Below are 19,167 nucleotides of genomic sequence, written 5' to 3' on the forward strand. Positions count from 1 at the left end.
GATGTTCCCAAAGCCCCATGGGAGCGGCTAGGCGGGTCTGGCCTCGCCTCCCCAGGGCAGAGATCTTCCCAGGGACCCCCAGGAGCAACTAGGCGGGTCCGGCCTTGCCTCCCCGTTCCCAGGGACCCCTGGGAGCGGCTAGGCGGGTCCGGCCTCACCTCTCTGGGGCAGCGATGTTCCCAAAGCCCCATGGGAGCGGCTAGGCGGGTCTGGCCTCGCCTCCCCAGGGCGGAGATCTTCCCAGGGACCCCCAGGAGCAGCTAGGCGGGTCTGGCCTTGCCTCCCCGGGGCGGCAATGTTCCCAGGGACCCCTGGGAGTGGCTAGGCTGGTCTGGCCTTGTCTCCCCGGGGCGGCGATGTTCCCAGGGACCCCTGGGGAGGCTAGGCAGGCCAATGCCCCTCCTGGGGCCTGCGATGAACCTGGACCCCTCCTGTGCTGTCTGGCGCTGCCCACCCCACCGCCTCCCCAGCCAATGGACTGGTACCTTGTGGGCGGTGTCTGGCGCTGCCCGCAGGGCCTCCTCCGCCCCGATGAACCCGTACCCCCGGAAGCAGGCCATGGTTCTGCCCGCCCTGCCTTCATATGTAAATTAACCACCATCTTTGGTGGGTTAATTTGCATACTCACTCACTCTGATTGGCTGTGGGCATAGCGAAGCTACGGTCAATTTACATATTTGTCTATTATTAGGTAAGATGCTTATATGACCACCATAATATCCACAGTGAAAAAGCAATGGTCTTGGCTCATAGCTACATAGAATGGCTAGTCAAGTCATTACTCAGCCAAAATGATTTCTGTCTCTGTGTATCTTAGAGAAGACAGCAATAGTTTTATGTGCTAAAACCAAGGGGGTCCTGCTCTCTGACCCTCTTTCCCAGTCCCCGTTTTACATCATTCTCCCTCATTTTAGTCCCTCTTTACTCTCCTCAGTCCTTCCTACTCCTCAGATTCTCCTCTCCCATTCTTGTCATGACTCTGATAATCTCCAACTTTTGTGAGGTTGGTCAGTCATAGACCAACTTCCGTTGACTTCTGTGATAATTTGACTTCTATCCCCATTTCCACCACTCTTCAGAAATCCACACCCAGGTCTCTCCTCTGCCATCGGTCACTGCCTCACTCTCTTCTACATCATTAATTGCTTCTTCACCACTAGCTCATTCCTGTCATCATACCTACGTTCTCTACATCACCCCACGTATAATAACCTCCCATGATGCTTCCTACATCCACCTCCACACGCTGCCTTGTTTCTCTGATTCTTTTTACAGCAAAATTCCCCGAGAATTGTCTGCACTTGCCATCTCTCCTTCATTTTCATTCTCGTTTCCCCACATTCAAGGGGTATTTGCCATCTCCACTCCACAAAGGAAGCTCTGGTCAAGGACTTTGAGGAACCTGTTCTTTGGCAAATCTAATGACCAGTTCCTAGTCCTCATCTGACTGGACCAATCAGCAACCTTCAACATGTTGATTCTTCCTTGTTCTTGAAACATCTCTTTCACTAACCTTTCCTTCCTTCCTTCCTTCCTTCCTTCCTTCCTTCCTTCCTTCCTTCCTTCCTTCCTTCCTTCCTCTCTCTCTCTCTCTCTCTCTCTCTCTCTCTCTCTCTCTCTCTCTCTCTCTCTCTCTCTCTCTCTTCACCTACCCCACATGAGCCTACTTGACACCTTTACTTGGACATGTGTTCTAAGCTACAGATTCCAAGCTACAGATTCCAAGCCTTTTCCTCCCCCCTTGTTGTACCTGCATTTGTCCTCATCTGAGTAAATGGCATCTCCATTTTTTCTGACTTCTAGGGCACAAAACTATTAGAATCATTTCTGATTCCTTTTGTTCTCTCACTTTCATTGTTAAGTCCTATCTACTCCTCTTTTAAATATACACCAGTTCCTCTGCTGCCTCTTTGATCCAAGCCCCCATCATCTCTCACAATATTACCAGGGCCTTTTTACTTGACTTCTCTGTGTAATTTTTACATTTGTGCCTCCAACTTCTGGAGACGTTACTTTCCTTTGCCCAATGTTTTACCAATCCCTCTAGCTCCTCTGCCTCCCTCTGTCCTCTGCCATTGCCTTTTATCATCTTGCAGTAATCTTTAGCGCCACTTACCTCTTAGTTGTCCTTCCTCGGATTTTGTCCTCAGCCCTTGTCTTCCACACTCCATGTGCTCTTCCTGAGAACTATCACTTACTCACAAGTATTAATTATTAGCTTCCAAGTATTTTCAACTCAGACTTCTCTTCCAAGACCTAGTACCATAAATTTAAATGTTTACTGAACAGCTGTGCTCTAATTCATGTCCAAAATTGAGCTCATCATCTTCTCTCTCACCCCAACCTTGGACTTTTTTAACATTCTCTTTTCTCTCCAGTGGAATCACTGTTCCTCCTTTATCCAGGATTTCTTCTGGACAGTAATAGATTGAAGTGAAATGAATGTTCCAGTGTCCTCTTTTTTCTTTTTTATAACAAAACTCATCCTCTATTTCAACCTCTGCACAACATCCCAAAGATGCTAATTTGATTATAGCACCCTCTGCTTAAAACTCTACTTTGCCAGAATCAAGGGATCCTTTTCCAATGCTTGCATTCAGGCAAAGGAGAAAAAAAAAATTGGCTATGTCTCAGAAACCATTTTTTTCTCTGCTGCTAATACAGTCCAAAGAAAGCAAAGTGCCAAATCTCATCAATCTGTTTGCTCATTAATGAGTGATTTATTAAATAAACATTTCATGGGTATGCATAAGTATTGTCTTGAAAATTCATAGCAGGTTCCAACAGTACATTTTTCACTCTTGGCTCTAACCTAGCCTTCCTAATCTTCCTTTTCTGGGGCTAAGCATACTTTCACTAACTTTCCCTCTTCAGATTTATTTCACTTATGTTTGTATCCATCATTGCCTAGGTCAATTCTCATAAGTGTAATTTGGGGCATATGACTATATAAATTTGACCTTTCCTAAAGTGGTGAAAGGCAGAAAACTCCAAACAGTGAAAAATCCAAGGATTATTTACATAGAATTTAGGAAACTTTTCTGCGTCTTAGGTTAATGGTAAATTTATTTCAACAATTACAGTGTTGATAAAAAGAATCGATCTAGTCATCTGAGGATTTTCTTTTATGGCCATATATAATTCACAAAATAAATAAGCCTGCACACGGGAAGCAATAATTTCCCCCGCATATATAGAACTGTATAGAATAGTTTATTATAAGCAGTACTGGTACAGTTCGTGTCAGCATATTTAAGACATTAAATATTTAGAATATGTCGTGCAAAGATTGTATTTCCTGGTTGTGCGTGGTCACTAGGAGGTGGTGATAACGACTCACCGTTCATCCTTACAACCACCTGGTGTGGCAAACAGAAGAGATAATTTTGTCCTCACTTTGCAGATGAGAAGACTGGCTCCACGTTGTTAATAGATATTTAAATTTACATGTACTGAAGCCAGAGTTTTAATTCCTACGGCATACATTCCCCATTTACCTTGCCTTTGTGAAAGCTCTAAAACATTGTCTGTGTGGTTCGCGTGAATTGCTTTGCAGGAAAAAAGTGTTTTGTGCTTTGACGGTGTGTTGGGTAGGGTGTATGATTTAGGGGACTGCACGTAACAAAGACTAGAAAATGCCTCAAACCCAGGGTTCATATATGAATGGATACTTTTTGCGTTTTGGAGACTGCCGTGTTTGCAGTCCTGCACATTCTGAGATTACTTGTGACTTCTCCTTAAGCTTTCCTCTTAATAGAGACTGATGATGGGGGAGGGGAGGATCCCTCTCTTGCAAGAGAAATCTAGGGTCAACTTGTCTATCACGGCCAGTCCTCAGAGTTCATCTTCTTCACTATAACTTTTGTAAAGGGTCAAATCAGAGTGGACTGAACAGTCTCTAGAACTTGGTTCACGTACCACTTTTATTGCAGCCTCTGTAAGATTTGCTTAGGGATTTAAGAAAATCAACTTTCAAATTGCTTAGGAAACCAATGTTTAGTCTTTTTAACATTTGCTATTTCCAAAATATCTACACAAATAATAGTGATATTTTAAAGGCTTAAAACACAAACTCCACTGATGGACAGGGCAGGGCGCACATCACAGATAAATATACTCTAAAAAGCCAGGACACCAAGCTTCTCTTTGACTAACTTGCATTCAGCAGGACAGACCAAAGCCACGAAAGAATCACATGAGTACGATTACTACGTATTCAGTACTAGACGCTATATATTCATTAACGTTATTGCACCCTGAAGTCTGGGTATTTTTGTTTCCATTTCGCATGTAGGATCCTGAGCTTCTAGGGGGCTAACTTGCTTTGTCAAATAGCTAGATAGGGGTAGAGTTGGGATTTGAGCTCCAGGGTATTTGGTTCCTAAGTAAATGTCCCCCTTCCCCCCAGCACAAATATATGGCTAGGACTAATCAATATTCTCCTAATGAAATAGTTTTTTGAACAACGCAGGCTTTCTAAGGGCCAGATAAAGAGAAAAGTGGGCAATTTTTATGTCACTAAGGGCTCACCTTTTCTCTTTGATCAAAATTCCAAGCAAAGGGAATGATTCTCAAATAGTAAAAAAAAAAAGTGACCATTATTTCAACACGGATTCTCTTGCTCTGGTTCTCCGCAGCAGGAGAGAGCCAGGGTGTTTCATGGATCATGATTCCCAAGAAGGACGCCCAGGTAACTCACTGAATGTGACTGAAGCAAAATCGTGGGAATTGTGAAATCATTACAGAGCACAGGACATGTTTTTAATGATGTGAACCTGATTCAACTCTCTAACTGTTGCAGTAATTTAAAAACAAGGCTGTCTTAGGGGAGGTGCCTATCACTGCAGAGTCTTCCAGGTGAAGCTGTAAGAGAAGGTATAGAGGCTTCCAAAAGCCAAGTCACAGGTCGGAGACCAAGAAATGCAACTGCCCTGAGGGTCCATGATACCCTTGGAAGAGCCTTTGAAAAAGTTAAAGGAATAGCGATGAAGTTGCACTACTGGATTAACATGGTTTTCCTTTTCATTAAAAAAAAAATAATAATAACTTCAGGAGACATTGACCTAAATGAGGCTATTCACAAAATGTGGTAATTGTGGAGAAGAAGGTAGAGGTTTTCATGGATTATAAACTAGCCATGAGACGGAAAGGAAAGGGCTGAAATGAACAGCCAGTGCTGCCCTGGCCAGTATGGCTCAGAGAGTTGAGCATCATCCCCTGCACTGAAAGGTTGCAGGTTCGATTCGCAGTTAGAGCACATGCCTGGGTTGTGGGCTGGATCCCCCATAGGGGCCATGCTCAATGTTTCACATCAGTGTTTCTCTCTCTCTTTCCCTCTCCCCTCCTCTCACTGTCTCTCACAATCAGTAACAAAATCTTACCAAAAACCACAATACTGCCAGTGTTCCACCTGAACAAAGGCCATTAGTGGGTCAGAGGGAGCCAGGTGTGGACAGAGGTGCTTCCTGTGTTGATGAGCTGACTAGTGAAGCCAACACAACATGCTAAGGGATGAAAATTGTTTTCAACATTTTAAATATTACATTTATTGTGGTAATATTGGTTAATGATATTGTGTACATTTCAGGTGCACAACTTTATAATAACACATGTTTGGACTCTGTGCTCACCACCTGAAGACTAGTCTCCTTCCGTCAGCACAGATTTGAGCCCCTTTCCCCTCTTCATCCGCCCCTCACCCACTTTCCGCTCTGGTGACCACATGCTGTTGTCTGTGTCTATGAATTTGCTTTTTTGTTCGTTTGTTGCTTTTTGTTTTATATCCCTCATATGAATGAAATTATACGGTCCTTGTCTTTTAAAAAAAAGAAAAATATATATATATATTGATTTCAGAGAAGGGAGAGGGAGAAAGATGTAGAAACATCAACGATGAGAGAGAATCATTGATTGGCTGCCTCCTGCATATCCCCTGCTGCATATTCCTCACCAGGAATCGAACCGTGACCTCCTGGTTCATAGGTCAACACTCAGCCACTAAGCCACACCAGCTGGGAAGTCCTTGTCCTTTTCCATCTGACTATTTCACTCAGTATAATACTCTCAAGATCCATCTGTGTAGAGAATATAAAGATTGTGACAAATCCTGTAAGGACTTAAATTTCAATAACTGGGCAACTGATTGATAGCTGTGAACATGATATTATTCCTAAGTTATGACAATAGAAGTTTGACCTTTCAATTTCAGAACTCTCAGAAATAAAACAGAACCTTACATAGAGAAGTACATTAGGAATTAGTAAGCTTAAAAAAAAAAAGTTCAGTAAGAGTACTTTAAAATATGAGACATTAAGGAAATGCATGAGTAATTTATTGAAACTAATTGATATCAGACACTTATTAAATTCTTTTGAGGTCCCATTAAACTGAGGTCATAGATGATTCAAGAAGCAGGAAGAAGTGATCAGACATGCCTGGCCTAGAGGCCCCAGGAGGGAACTCCTCCCTTACTATATGAAAATAACTTATGGGTGAAACTAGACAGGGCAGGGCAATGGAGCTCCACTTTTCCAGAAAAGGAAGAATTACAAATCCAGCCTCATTCCGATAATTGATCCTGGAGCACCCAATGCGCTCCCGTCTCTGACTGCTGGGGGAGAAATAATTTAAGAGAAAGCACGGCAGGTCCACAGCGATGATGTTGCTTGGTTACTCAAAACCATTTGGTAGCATGCTGAGTTGCTCTGCTTTTCAGAAGAGCGCTCTTTGTATCCACAGAGGAAAAGGATGGAGAAGACCACTTGAAATCATTTCTAATTGCAAACTTGCTTCCTCTGAAGACAGGCTTTGCTTTTGCAGTGCACAGGCCAGTTCCGAGTTCTTTATTCAGATGTAACTACCAAGATGGTAATACATGTTGAATCTGAATCTTCTAAATATTGGTGATGTGATGATGAATTTGCTTTGAGGGAGTTTGAGCTGTTTTTTTTGTTGTGGTTTTTATTGAGGTAGAGAAACCAATGTTTTTAGGAGGTAGGGAAACCAAAGATTTTAGACTTCCTGGCCCAGGAGTCCTGGGGGGCTGCCTGGAGGGAGTGTTGTTCAGAGGAGAGCACAGAGCTTTAGAGCCAGACAGACTCAGTCCAAACCCTACCTCTGCTGCTCTGAGCCTTTGGAAAAACTTACTTAAAATGTCTGACTTTTGATATCTCATCTCTTCCATAAAAGCAATGTTTTTTTTTTAATAGATTTACTGCAAGGATTGAGTAACATGTTACATGCTTAGCACTTAACAGGTTTCCGACAAGTGTTCTCATATTATTTTGAAATTGAGAGAGCTGCAAATATCTTCTCTTTTGTATTCAGTCTGTGAAACATCACAGAGCTGTGCTGGAGGTGAGAGGGGCTTCAAGAGAGATGAGTGGGACCCAGAAGCCTTGTTGCAACTTGTGGACTTTTAGAATTTAGTCTTATTCTCCAATTAAAAAGTAAGAAATGGGTTATTTTTCTTCCTCCTCCTCCTTGTCCACTTCTTCTTCCTTCTCCTCTTTTTTTTTTTTTTAAGTGGGTGAAAGTGAAGTAGAACTAAGAATAATATTACCTGAGATACAGAAAATGGTTTTTTTTCTTTTTATCACTTTAGGCCACTTGGCTTAATATTTATTCTGTTGGCTATATATGTTTTATTTTATGTGCTAAACATTTTGATAAAAATAGTGATACAACCCAGCCGGCGTGGCTCAGTGGTTAAGCTTCGATCTATGAACCAGGAGGTCACGGTTTGATTCCAGGTCAGGGCACATGCAGGAGGCAGGTCAGGGGTGTGCAGGAGGCAGGGGTGTGCAGGAGGCAGTTGATCAATGATTCCAGGTCAGGGGTGTGCAGGAGGCAGTTGATCAATGATTCTCTCTCATCATTGATGTTCCCAGGTCTCTCTCCCTCTCCCTTCCTCTCTGAAATCACTAAAAAGTATAATAAAAATTAAAAAAAATAAAAATAGTGATACGCCTTATTGTTTGATGCATTAACAAATCAGTGGTAGGGGTGAGACGTGGGAGTTTTGTAGGCAAATCCCATCCTAGTACAATATTTGGCAGCTTAAACATTCACCCATTGTTTTAAAAATTATATTTTCTGCTGAACTTGTGCCAGATGCTTCCCAAATTTTGCTGATAAGAATATAAAATGCACATGGTTGTTGCAATCATCAAGTGCAGATTAGATTACATTTATTCCACAAACACAACAAACAACTTTAAACTTAGAATTCTGTTTATGTATCTAGACTGTTTAATAAAATTCCAGATCTTTCCCTGACCATTAGGTTTGTAATGATTATCATTTTTTAAAAAATATTCCAACTACAGGCCCGGTGCATGAAATTTGTGCACGGGTAGGGTCCCTAGGCCTGGCTGGCAATCAGGGCTGATTTTGGGGGCAACTGGCAGGGCAATCAGGACCCCTGCTCGCACCCGCCTTGGCCTGGTGCCACCCACTCGTGGCCCTGCTCCCCACCACCACCGCTGATTGCTGTCTGTGGGGCGACTGGCGGGGCCGCTGGCACTCACCTTGGTCTGTCACTGCCCGCTCACCTGCTCCACCATCCTGCTGCGGTCCCGCTCTCATGGGGCCCATTGGGGCCAGCAGTGTTTCCATTGCCGCCCACTGTCAGCGGTGCATCGCTGATGCCTGCCATGTTCCGCACCACCCCCTGGTGGTCAGCGCATATCTACCTTCCGGCCCGTCAAACTCCTGCCCGTGGGGACAATTTGCATATTGGCCTTTTATTATATAGGATTACGGGGGGTGGGGGGGAGATTTGGAAGATGAGAGCTTGATTTTTGAACTAAGATTAGATGCCTGAAAGTTATCAGTTTATTTACCAGGACCAAGAGTATTTGTATAAGGGAAGGGAAAGGTCAGAGGGAGAAATGAGATGGAGAGTTAGTGAGGGGATGTCACAGTGCAAGGAAATGAGAGAGAACTGTGAGAACTTCCATTCTCATCAATTAAAGGGAAGAGGAGTCTCCAAAATTGAAGTTTTAAGCATTGTATTGGGAGTGGAACCCTTTAAGTTAGGCTAAGAGCATAGGTGGTTAAAATCAGGCCAAATGAGAAAAATGAACATGAGGAATAATTGCAGAATTAAGAGAAAAACGACTTTTAGGATCTTAAATATATGGCTCAGTGTGTCCTTGTGGTTAAGAAAATGATCCCTGAAATAAAGCTGCTTGGGTTCAAATCCTAGCTCCGCCAGTTGCTTGGGGGGTCCATCCGTCACACCTGGAACAGAGCAAGTCCTCTGGAAAGTGTTGTTGAGGACAGTGATGGTGACGATCGATACACTATTCCACAGGAAAATGTGGCCCACGTCGTGTTAATCAAAATAGAGTAATTTGGTACCATTTTCAAATTTGTGATCATTGCCAAGTTGACAGAATAGAGTAGAATACTGGGTAAACTGTCTGTGGTACTATTTTTAATAGAATTAAACCAGAAAGGTTAGGTGCTAGAGCACACAAATTAGTAATCTAATTAAATCACCTTCGAAAGGGACAGACCGTGTTAACAGCAGTCAGATTTGTTATTACAGAGCAATTATGCGAGGGAAATATTGAAAGATGCCGTGTGTCATTGCCAGATTTTACACAATTCATTTTACACCGGCAGAGAAGTGTAAGTTAACCAGTTTGATAAGCTAAAAGCTCCTTTATTAAAATGTTTTCATTTATATAAAGGGAGCAACACTGTTGAGAATTAAAAAAAAAAAATTGCTGGCGCACTGAACGGCATTCATTTATGAACTCACTCGCCCCAGTCACTCTCACTGGGGCCGACTCCAGTGCCACGTGACCTAATTTGTGAGGTTAAAAAACAGTTTCTGGTTTGGACATTTTGTACATCTCCTTAAATCACTCTCAAATGAAATGATTTCCACGTGGTACCAAATGATTATTTGGTCACATTTCATATTCAAAGGATGTAAATCGTTTATGAAATATCAGAATGTTCGCAGGACTAGTGAACAGTTGCTTTGTTTTTTTCTTTTCCCCCTCTTGGTTTCTGGCCTTCACAAAGATAGGAAACTTTTCTAGGCTCCTAACTATCGTGTTCTTCCGACTGGACACATCCCAAATTCCTCAGCCTTCTGTACCCGGCCCCCTGGGCTACATTCCAAGCGAGTCAGTCTCACCCTCGGAGCCCGAGGACAGAGGGCTACCCCAACCTCTCTGTGCCCCGCCTCCTGACGTGTAAAATAAGGGTTCATCAATGCCTCGTGATTTGATTGTGGGGAATGCGTGCCTGTTTTTATACGAATAGATATCACAGTACCCAGCAGAGATACACGCAGTCACTAAGGTGTCATTGCTTTATTTTAATTTTAATGTGTCTTTAAGGATAGCAGTCATTTGGTCTAGCTCACTGAAGTACACTGATATCTATTTGAACAAGTCTCTTTAATACATGATTGGTGTGTGTGTGTGTGTGTGTGTGTGTGTGTGTGTAAAACAGTAAGGGTTCCTTGACAAATTATTTATATTTTGCTAGAACAGAGGGGAAAATGGTTTTACACACATATTCATATAGGTGACAGGAATTAGTGTCTTTTGGGTAGTCATCTGTGTAAGGGTATAGGGCATAGATTAGGATTTTGAATAAAAGTATCCTAAGACGGATGAATATCAAGATGAGAATTTCATAAAGTATCCCAGAGCCTGGGACTCTCAATTCAAAGCTCTTTCAATTGTATGCCAAAAACAGACACTAATTCCTGTCACATATGTGTAAGCTAATTGTTATGGGAGCATGGAGGAGGTGACACTTGTTTTGGGTTTTGAGGGAAGAATAAGAGTTTAATGTGAGCCGAAACCGGTTTGGCTCAGTGGATAGAGCGTCAGTCTGTGGACTGAAAGGTCCCAGGTTCGATTCCGGTCAAGGGCATGTACATTGGCTGCGGGCACGTCCCTGGTGGGGGGTGTGCAGGAGGCAGCTGGTCAATGATTCTCTCTCATCGATGTTTCTAGCTCTCTATCTCTCTCCCTTCCTCTCTGTAAAAAAATCAATAAAATATATATATATATATATATATATATATAAGAGTTTAACGTGAGAAAACAAAAAGACATTAAAAAAATACAAGGAACAACATTGCTCAAGGCATCAAGACACGAGAGAGAGGTCGTGAGGAAGAAGGTGGCTTCTTGAGTGACATATGGGATGGGCATCAATACTGTGATCTGTTTGGGAGTTATTGCTGGATTTATAAGCAAAGACTGAGGATAAATTCTTCCTTTCCAGACAAATGTAAGAGATAGTTACAAGAAAACATAATATTTTTTTGTTGGTGATGGGAAGCTACCGAGTGTTTATACTGATTGTATTACGTATTTTTAAGTAGATTGCCACCGAAGGCCAAAGGTTTGATATATAAGAGGAAAAACAATTAGCAAATGCAATAATAGTGCCTTGGTGTGCACTTCTATTTTCAAGGTTAATTATTTGTTTAATTAAAGCCTTCAGAATCAACCGGAGATGCTATTGCTAGATAAACATGACTGTCTTTGTCCGTGTAAGAATTTTGTGACCGCTTTTTAAAATTTGTCAATAAGATTTGGCCTTTTTCACTTGGGAGACCATATCATGTTTGCATTATTTTCTCTTGCAATTGCTGATTATAGCTGCATTTTACAAATGAGGGGATTGAGTGGTATACAAAGGTCCCATATCTAGAAAGTGGTAGAGCCAGGATCTGTGCTCATGCAATTCTGTATTCTTAAAAAAAGTAGCTCTCAAGATGTTATGAGAGATTAGATTGGAATTCGAGGTGGGGAGGTTGCTCTGGAAGCTGCTGAAATTGCCAGGACTGAGAGGGTGACGGGGGACCAGAGAAACACATGAGGCCAGGGGTCATTGTCAAATGGAACCAAGAGCGTGTGATGACTCAGTGGGGAAAAAGAAGGTGTTGATGTTGATTTCTAAGGCCTACATGTTGTTTTTCTCTAGATTTCCCTACAACAGGGAATGCAAAGGAAGCATGGAATTGGATGGAAAGAGTGATTCGTGTTTGGGGTTGGGTTGAGCAGACCAGGCCATCGCTGGCCTTCTGCTGGGGAGCACAAACCAAAGAGCCGAGTCTCTTATCGCGTTTATTGATGACTTGAACATACTCTTTAGGTTTCCTTAAGTGACTGTTTCCAGTGTTGGTCTCACAGCAGTTACCGTATATTGAGGGTTTGTTGTTGTTGTTACTGTTGTTGTTTTTTGCTGCTTTGACAGAGAAGTAAAAGCGTGCTCATAATTTATGTCATGTGCCATGGCCACTAGAATGTAGGCTTGGCCAGAGACCCAAGAGGTAAAAATCACAATGAGCCTTTCCTGCTTCTATGTTTGAACTACATTGTGGTGTTCGCTGTGCACCGCCCATCATCGAAAATTCGATCTAAGGGCACCCCTGTCTGACTCTTCTTGCTAACCGCTGCTCACTAGGATGTAAGATGTTCCTCAGACTCCCCTGAGCCCCACCACATACTTATCTTATTGAAAGCCAATGGGGTTCTTGTGATGTTGGCTGTGACTGCAGAGCTGACCGCCTTTCCCTCCGATGTTCTCTGCAGAATCTGCCTCTTTGGGAGCCAGGACCTGTGAGGATGACCTGACGGAGCAGCCGCTGAGAGTGACCTCAGGTAATTGGTCTGTTCCTTCTCACAATCATGTCTGTCTGTCCTACAATTGTTATTCTCGTCGTTTATGTAATGCATGGATCTCTGGAGCTGCTCCAATTAGATTTGATCAGATTCCTTATAGAAACAAGTTAATAGCAAAAGCAAATATATCTGTATATTTGGATGCCTATGTAAAGTGACTTTTTAAAGATTGAGTAACATCTGCTGGATAATTTCTCACATCTGCATTTGTACATTATGAAGTTTCACCGAAGTGGTCAGTTTTATACAAAGGATAAGCCAGAAAGCCAGATATTATTTTTACACAATTAAAAAAACCTGGTTGGTGGAGTTATTTTTGGCAGTCAATGGGCTGATTGGATTTTGTGTAGCCATGTCAACACATTTACTATTCCCTGTGCTTTGTGTGTATATGTGTATGTTAAAAAAATGGCAGCCAGGCCTTGTTAGCTGCATTATATTCAGATAATTTAAGAGGAAACGCACCCATGTTGCTACAACACACCTCATTTATTTCTGCTATATAAACATGATCCCAGTTCCCAGATTTATACAATTGAAATAATAATGTGTTATATAGAACAAAAAAATGATTATAAAAAGTCCTTCGCATTCATAATGGGGTATTGAAATACTTTACAAAACACACACACACACAAAAAAAATGAACAGTTTTGCAAGTGAAAACATTCCTGCAATATAAAGTCAGGATTTCCATCAAAAATTATTCAGTTTACTTTCACCTATGCATCTCTCATAAAAACCTTTTTATTACATATGTTATTTTTTCCCCTAGAAAACTAGAGAGCATACTTAAGATAAAATAGCACAAGCCCAATTTGCCTTCCTCACCTCAAATCAATGAAAAGATTTCATGAATGACCTGATTGGAAATAATAGGGCAAAATCAAGACTATGACCAAAATTGTCAAACTAAAAAGATACCACTCCCTATCAACTTATTTATTTATTGTCTTTGTTTACAAAATCTCCATCTTTAGTCTCTCAGAGAAACTTTATATTTAGATGTCCCCATGCCTTCTGCGTATTTCCATGGAGATGTTCTACAGGGAAGTCAAATATAACAAATTCCAAATTGAACTTCTCTTTTCTGCAAAATCATTTCTTCTCCTCTTTTTCTTCATTTCAACTGATGACATCATGCCATAGACCTAGTTACCCCGGGTAAGAAAAGTAGGAGTCATCAACTTCACTCAAAATATTAGTGCCAGTGACTGCGGGGCATAAGTCTTGAATAAGACTTTTGAACAATATGGCTATACCAATAGGTAAGTTATTTGCCGATTGTGGTAAATGAGATCCAGGAAGTAAGAGAGGGACAGTGCTGGAGCAAGGTGTCAGGTGTGGTCCCCAGGAGGAGGGTGTGATGACATCTGCTGAGCAGACACCTTCATGGCCACTGGATTTCACAGCTTGGAAGCTGTTGGTGGCTTTGAGAAGAACAAGTGGTGTGAAGTCAGACTGGAGGGTTGAATAATGAATTTACTTTTAGTAGAAAGAGAAAATGCAAGGACACCCAAACCAATCCAAACAAATACTCCATTTCAAGTTCTATTGGAGGGGAACAGAAGAATGATACAGCATCTGGGCGCTTCCTCTTCTTCTTCAATTTTGCATCCTAATTTCAATTTAGTGTTTTAGCAAACCTGTGTTGCCTGCCTACTTTATTCCAGGCACTGTTCCAGGTGCTCTGGCACAAGGAGCAATAAGATAATCACTATTTTCAGTAAATGTGTAGCTATTAGGGAAAATAGGCATAGTACATGGATAATTTCCAAATACTATGGTAAGTTGTTTGACATCCATGTACAGAAAAAAGAAGAAAATCTTATTCAGAAACATTAATCCCAATTCAAGATTTAGGTAAGACTTTTTGGATAAAGAAATAATTAATAGTAATAACACAGCCAGCATTTCGAAACACTTAGTTTGTGTTAGGCTATGTGCTGACTAATTTTTAAATATTATCTTACAACAAACCAATGAGGTAGACGTTATTAATTCCATTTTTACAGATGATGAAACTGGAATTTCCCAAGCTGGGCTTGAAGGAAAAAATGGATATATAGTGGAGAGAAGTTGTCCTAGATAAGACAGGGAAATATAATGATATGTACAGGAAGGCAACATTAATAACAGTCACGTGTTTCTAGAATAGTGGTTCATGAAATGTGGTCCTTGGATTAGGAGCATCAACTTCACCTGGGAACACAGAGATGTAAATTCCCCCCTGGCCTCCCTCTAAACCGACTGAATGATAAATTCCAGGGGTGGAGCACACAGTCTGATTTCTAACAAGTAGAACAGGTGACTCTGATGATGCAATTTAAAAGTTTTTATTGATTTTAGAGAAAGAGGAAGGGAGAGGGAGAGAAAGAGAAATATTGATGTGATGTGAGAAACATCAATTGGTTGCCTCCTGCACACACCTAGACCGGGGACTAAACCCACACCCTGGGCTTGTGCCCTGACCAGAAATCGAACCTGTGACCTTTTGGTGCACAGGACAATGCTCAGCCATCTGAGCCACAGCCATAAGGGTGGGTTGTTGTTGTTGTTTTAAGTATTAAGTGCTAGGTAAGAAGTGAAAAAAAATGAGACTGGAGTGGTGGACAAGGACCAGGTATCTCGGAGGTATTCTTTGCATGCAACAGAAGCTTGAACTTTTTCTTGTAGTGAGTCACTAAAAGATTTTAGTAGATTTAAGTCGCTCATACAGAGGGTAGATTTGGAGGTTGGTGGTGGGACCGGACAGGGAGAGAGTGCAGGTGTCCAGGGAAGAATTCTTACAAGCCAGATGCCTTGAAGAGATGCTCAGTATATAAAACTGAAGGTATTTAAGTTGCTTACTGTCCTCTGCTTCCTCTTTATATGATTACTTCATGGGCTAAAAAGTGTGCAGCTCCTTTCCTTAGACAGCGGTCTCCAACCTTTCGGACCTCACGGACCACCAGTGGTCCATGGACCACCAGTTGGCGACCGCTGCCTTAGGACTCAGAGAGGGTTCCCAAGCCCACGGTGGGAGGAAGCCACGGGAGCCAAGTGCAGTTGGCTGGCGCCTAGATCAGCAGTGTATCACTGGAGTAGACATGCTCCAAAATGTGTATTAGGATTTTATAGAATAAATTGAGATTATCTAATCATTTTCATTATTCAAATGAAAGTACTCTAAGCTAGTCATTCAAAACATTTCTTTTAAATATAGTTTATGTGTATATACAAAATAACTTTGATAAGATCATCATTTTATCCATACTAAAAATGCTAGGGGAAATTCATTGTACTGAACTTCTATAAGACTACAGTATTATTTCAGAACATTTAAAAATAAAAATGTATTACTATTTGTCTGAAAACTGAGAAGTTCTAATGGGACTCCGGTGTTCATTTTAAGCTTAAGTACATTCATATCTTAATGTTTAATATATGAATAAATATTGTGTTTTTTATATTACATGAAGCAAAAGAATAAAGATATATATGCGGTGAAAGCAACAGCATTATGAAATGTTATAATACTTTTATTAGGATTACATGTACTACATTAGTGAAGAAACTTATTGGTGAAAATGACAGCTGCATTAGCATCTTTGGGCATTTTATGTAAGTTAGTATCTTTATTTTGGAATTTTACGTAATTGAATTTATGTCATTTCCCTCAGTTCTACAGCATCCCTTTAACACATTTAATGTCACATATGTATTTTTGTTTATTGGTTCGTTTCCTACAACGCATCTTACACTTGATGGCATTTTACATGGAGGAAACTGGTACTTGAGAATCAGAACACAGCCACGCCTCCTGCAACCCCAACTCCAAGCTACAGCTTTCCTGGGGAGAGAGTGGTTTCTCCACATTAATACTCCCAACTCTGAAGTCTATTTATAAAGTGAATGTCAACTTAATTTCAAAAACTCTAAGAACCAAAGCGAGCCTTTTTTTTTTTTTTTTTAGACTCGTATGAAACTTTATGGCGGTGGATATAAGTTACCCTTTGATTATTTTTTGCATGATTAAAAATTTGCAAAGTTCTACGGCTCCAAAGTGCCCACCTGTAATAAACAGCTCTCGCCTCCGAAACCACAAAACAGGTCTGAATTGCTGGAGCATTAGAGCTAATTGCCTGCCTACTTCAAAGGCAGAGCCCGAAAGAGCAGGGGTGTGTGGGGTGGGGGGGGGGAATGTCCCAGCAGCAGAGGCGGTGCGGGCACAGCCAGCTCAGGAGGGTCTGACTTGTGGCTTGGACGAGCCGGGCAAAGTTATGGCCTCAGAACTGCTGTTTGCGATTAAGTTGATGGCAGTCGCTCCGTGCTGCTGACACAGGCTTTGTTCACATTCAGATTTCTCAAACTGTTGCCAGGGTCAGGCGGAGGTCAGACACCACGGTGATGTATAGAGGGACATGTCTGGGAATTTCTCTCGCCCTTAAAACACACACTAGAAAATGAAGAATCGGACCCTGCGAAAAAGCATGTGATGAGACCCAGATTACACTGTAGTTTTTCTTGGAGTACCTTCATAATTTTCATTCTCTCCTCCTGACACCCCATGTTTTATTAATGGGCGTTGCGATAGCCCTTACCATTTTATGTCCCCTCAAGATAAGGACACCGGGCCCACGGTGACACTTCATTTTCCAGCCCTGGGGGAAAGGCTCAGTAAATCTACTCCAAGAAGTCTCGCCTCCCTTCCCCAGGACTAGCCGGAGAGTAATTGCCGTGGGCTGTCACAGGTCGAGGCCTGCCACCGGATGTCACGTCACGTGTGTGGACTTGGCAGGGACACGGCCCAGTCTGGTCATGATCTCCGCCACCCACCCTCCCTCACCAAGCCAGCCACTGTCCCCTCTCAGCCTGGCCTCACGCTGGGGGCAGGAGCCTGGGTTTGATCAGGGATGACCATGGTTGGTGAAAGCAGGCCGGGGCCCTGACGAGCGTCCGTTCTCTCCTTCCTAAAGTACAATCTCCGCGTGGATTTGCCTGAAAGGGGCACTTCCCCCAAACCCTCAGATGCCTGACGCCTCTGCAAGGAACTCCCCACTGCTGTTGTTCAGCAGCAAAGAGCAGACCCGGAAGAGATGGGCTTGTGGGGGCTGTTGAGGATGGAGCGCAGGGCCTGGTTTCCCCTGAGCTCACGGAGCTGCCCCGTCGGAGCCCGGCCCCGTCCCCTGCCCTCACAGCAGCAGAGCGGGGTGGGCAGGGGAGACACTCAATAGCATTCCGTGTGTGTGCTCAGCTGCTACACATGACGGTGGATATTTCATTCTGCTGTCAGAATGTTATTAATAAAACATGGGGTGTGGAGAGGGCCGCGATTCCCCCTTTCAATCACTAGAGCATTTGCAATGAAAATTTTATGCAGTGTGTAATTTTCAGTTAATGCTTGACACTTAAAATGTCCATAGCAGCGTTTTGTATGGTTATTGAAGGGTTAATTGTATCATGTTCTCCGCATAAAAGCTCTGCTTATCAAAAGCAAATAGACACGTGTATGCATATGTGGTGGTGACCTTTTGCCTTTCCAGGGTTAATTTATATGGTCATTAAAGATTTTATGAAATTGAGCAGCCGGGTGCTTCAAATCCCATTTTACCTTCTCCTCCTCATGTATGTAATTCCTACCTGGACCGGGGGAATATGATTTTTATTTTTTATTATTTTGTGCTGCCGGGAAAACAGCATGCCCTGCTGTGGGGAGGTGCAAGTCTGGCTATCTGGCATTACTCGGATTGCTAAAAATTCATTAAAATGTGACATCAGCACAGTGAGAGACAAATGATCACAGGCTAGAGGAGAACAGTGGGCCTTTCACGGATTAGTGCTGCCCAGATCCAGCACGGAGGCTAACTGCATAAACAGATTAACCCACCGGCAGCGGCACACCTAAGATTTACAGAATAATTAAATAGGGTTGAGTTACTATGAGGATTTCCATGTAATCTAGCTGGTGTGAACCCGTGAATGAGGTGTGGGGTGATGTGGTTGTCATAGAAGAAATAGACCTTCTTATGTCCTGTGCCCTGTATAGCTCCCCCTATGGAGAAAAACAAATCCCAGTGCAACTGAACTTTTGAGATCTTACTCCAAAGAATTCCTCTGGGGTCCAGGGACTGAAGGCAGGAGTGACACCTGTCCTATAGTTAACCCATCATTATCCCATTTTTTCATGAGGGATTTTTTTTTTCTAGGAATTTGCCATCTATCCAAGTCCGTGGAACAGGGGCCATGTGGCTTAGAAGCTTCTATTATGACAGAACTGCCTCACACCCGTGTTTCCAGCTTTCCTGGCTTCACCTGTGCTGAAAATGATTTCTTTTCTTGTAGTACAGGCCCATGTTCTCAGTGGATATACAAGAAGTTGCTTGAGATAAACATTTGCACTGGTACCATCATCAGGTTCTGAGGTTTTGAATAAATGTATGTTCTCTTTTGAGAAGGGGTGTCTGCAGATGATTCAGAGGTGACCAAGTCTGTAAATGGTCACGTAATTATTGGAGTGTGC

At 42.4% G+C, this 19,167-nt stretch overlaps 1 protein-coding gene across 1 annotated transcript in view; it reads left to right on the plus strand.

Annotated features, from left to right (window-relative positions):
* ZFHX4 (zinc finger homeobox 4) overlaps nucleotides 1-19,167 on the plus strand; it is a 184,401-nt gene that overhangs the window by 136,426 nt on the left and 28,808 nt on the right. Inside the window, 1 exon segment of the mRNA XM_054708389.1 lies at nucleotides 12,576-12,644. Within this exon segment, the coding sequence (XP_054564364.1) occupies nucleotides 12,576-12,644 (69 nt within the window).

This window comes from Eptesicus fuscus, chromosome 19 (assembly GCF_027574615.1).
Source record: "Eptesicus fuscus isolate TK198812 chromosome 19, DD_ASM_mEF_20220401, whole genome shotgun sequence".
In the NCBI taxonomy this organism is placed as follows: Eukaryota; Metazoa; Chordata; class Mammalia; order Chiroptera; family Vespertilionidae; genus Eptesicus; species Eptesicus fuscus.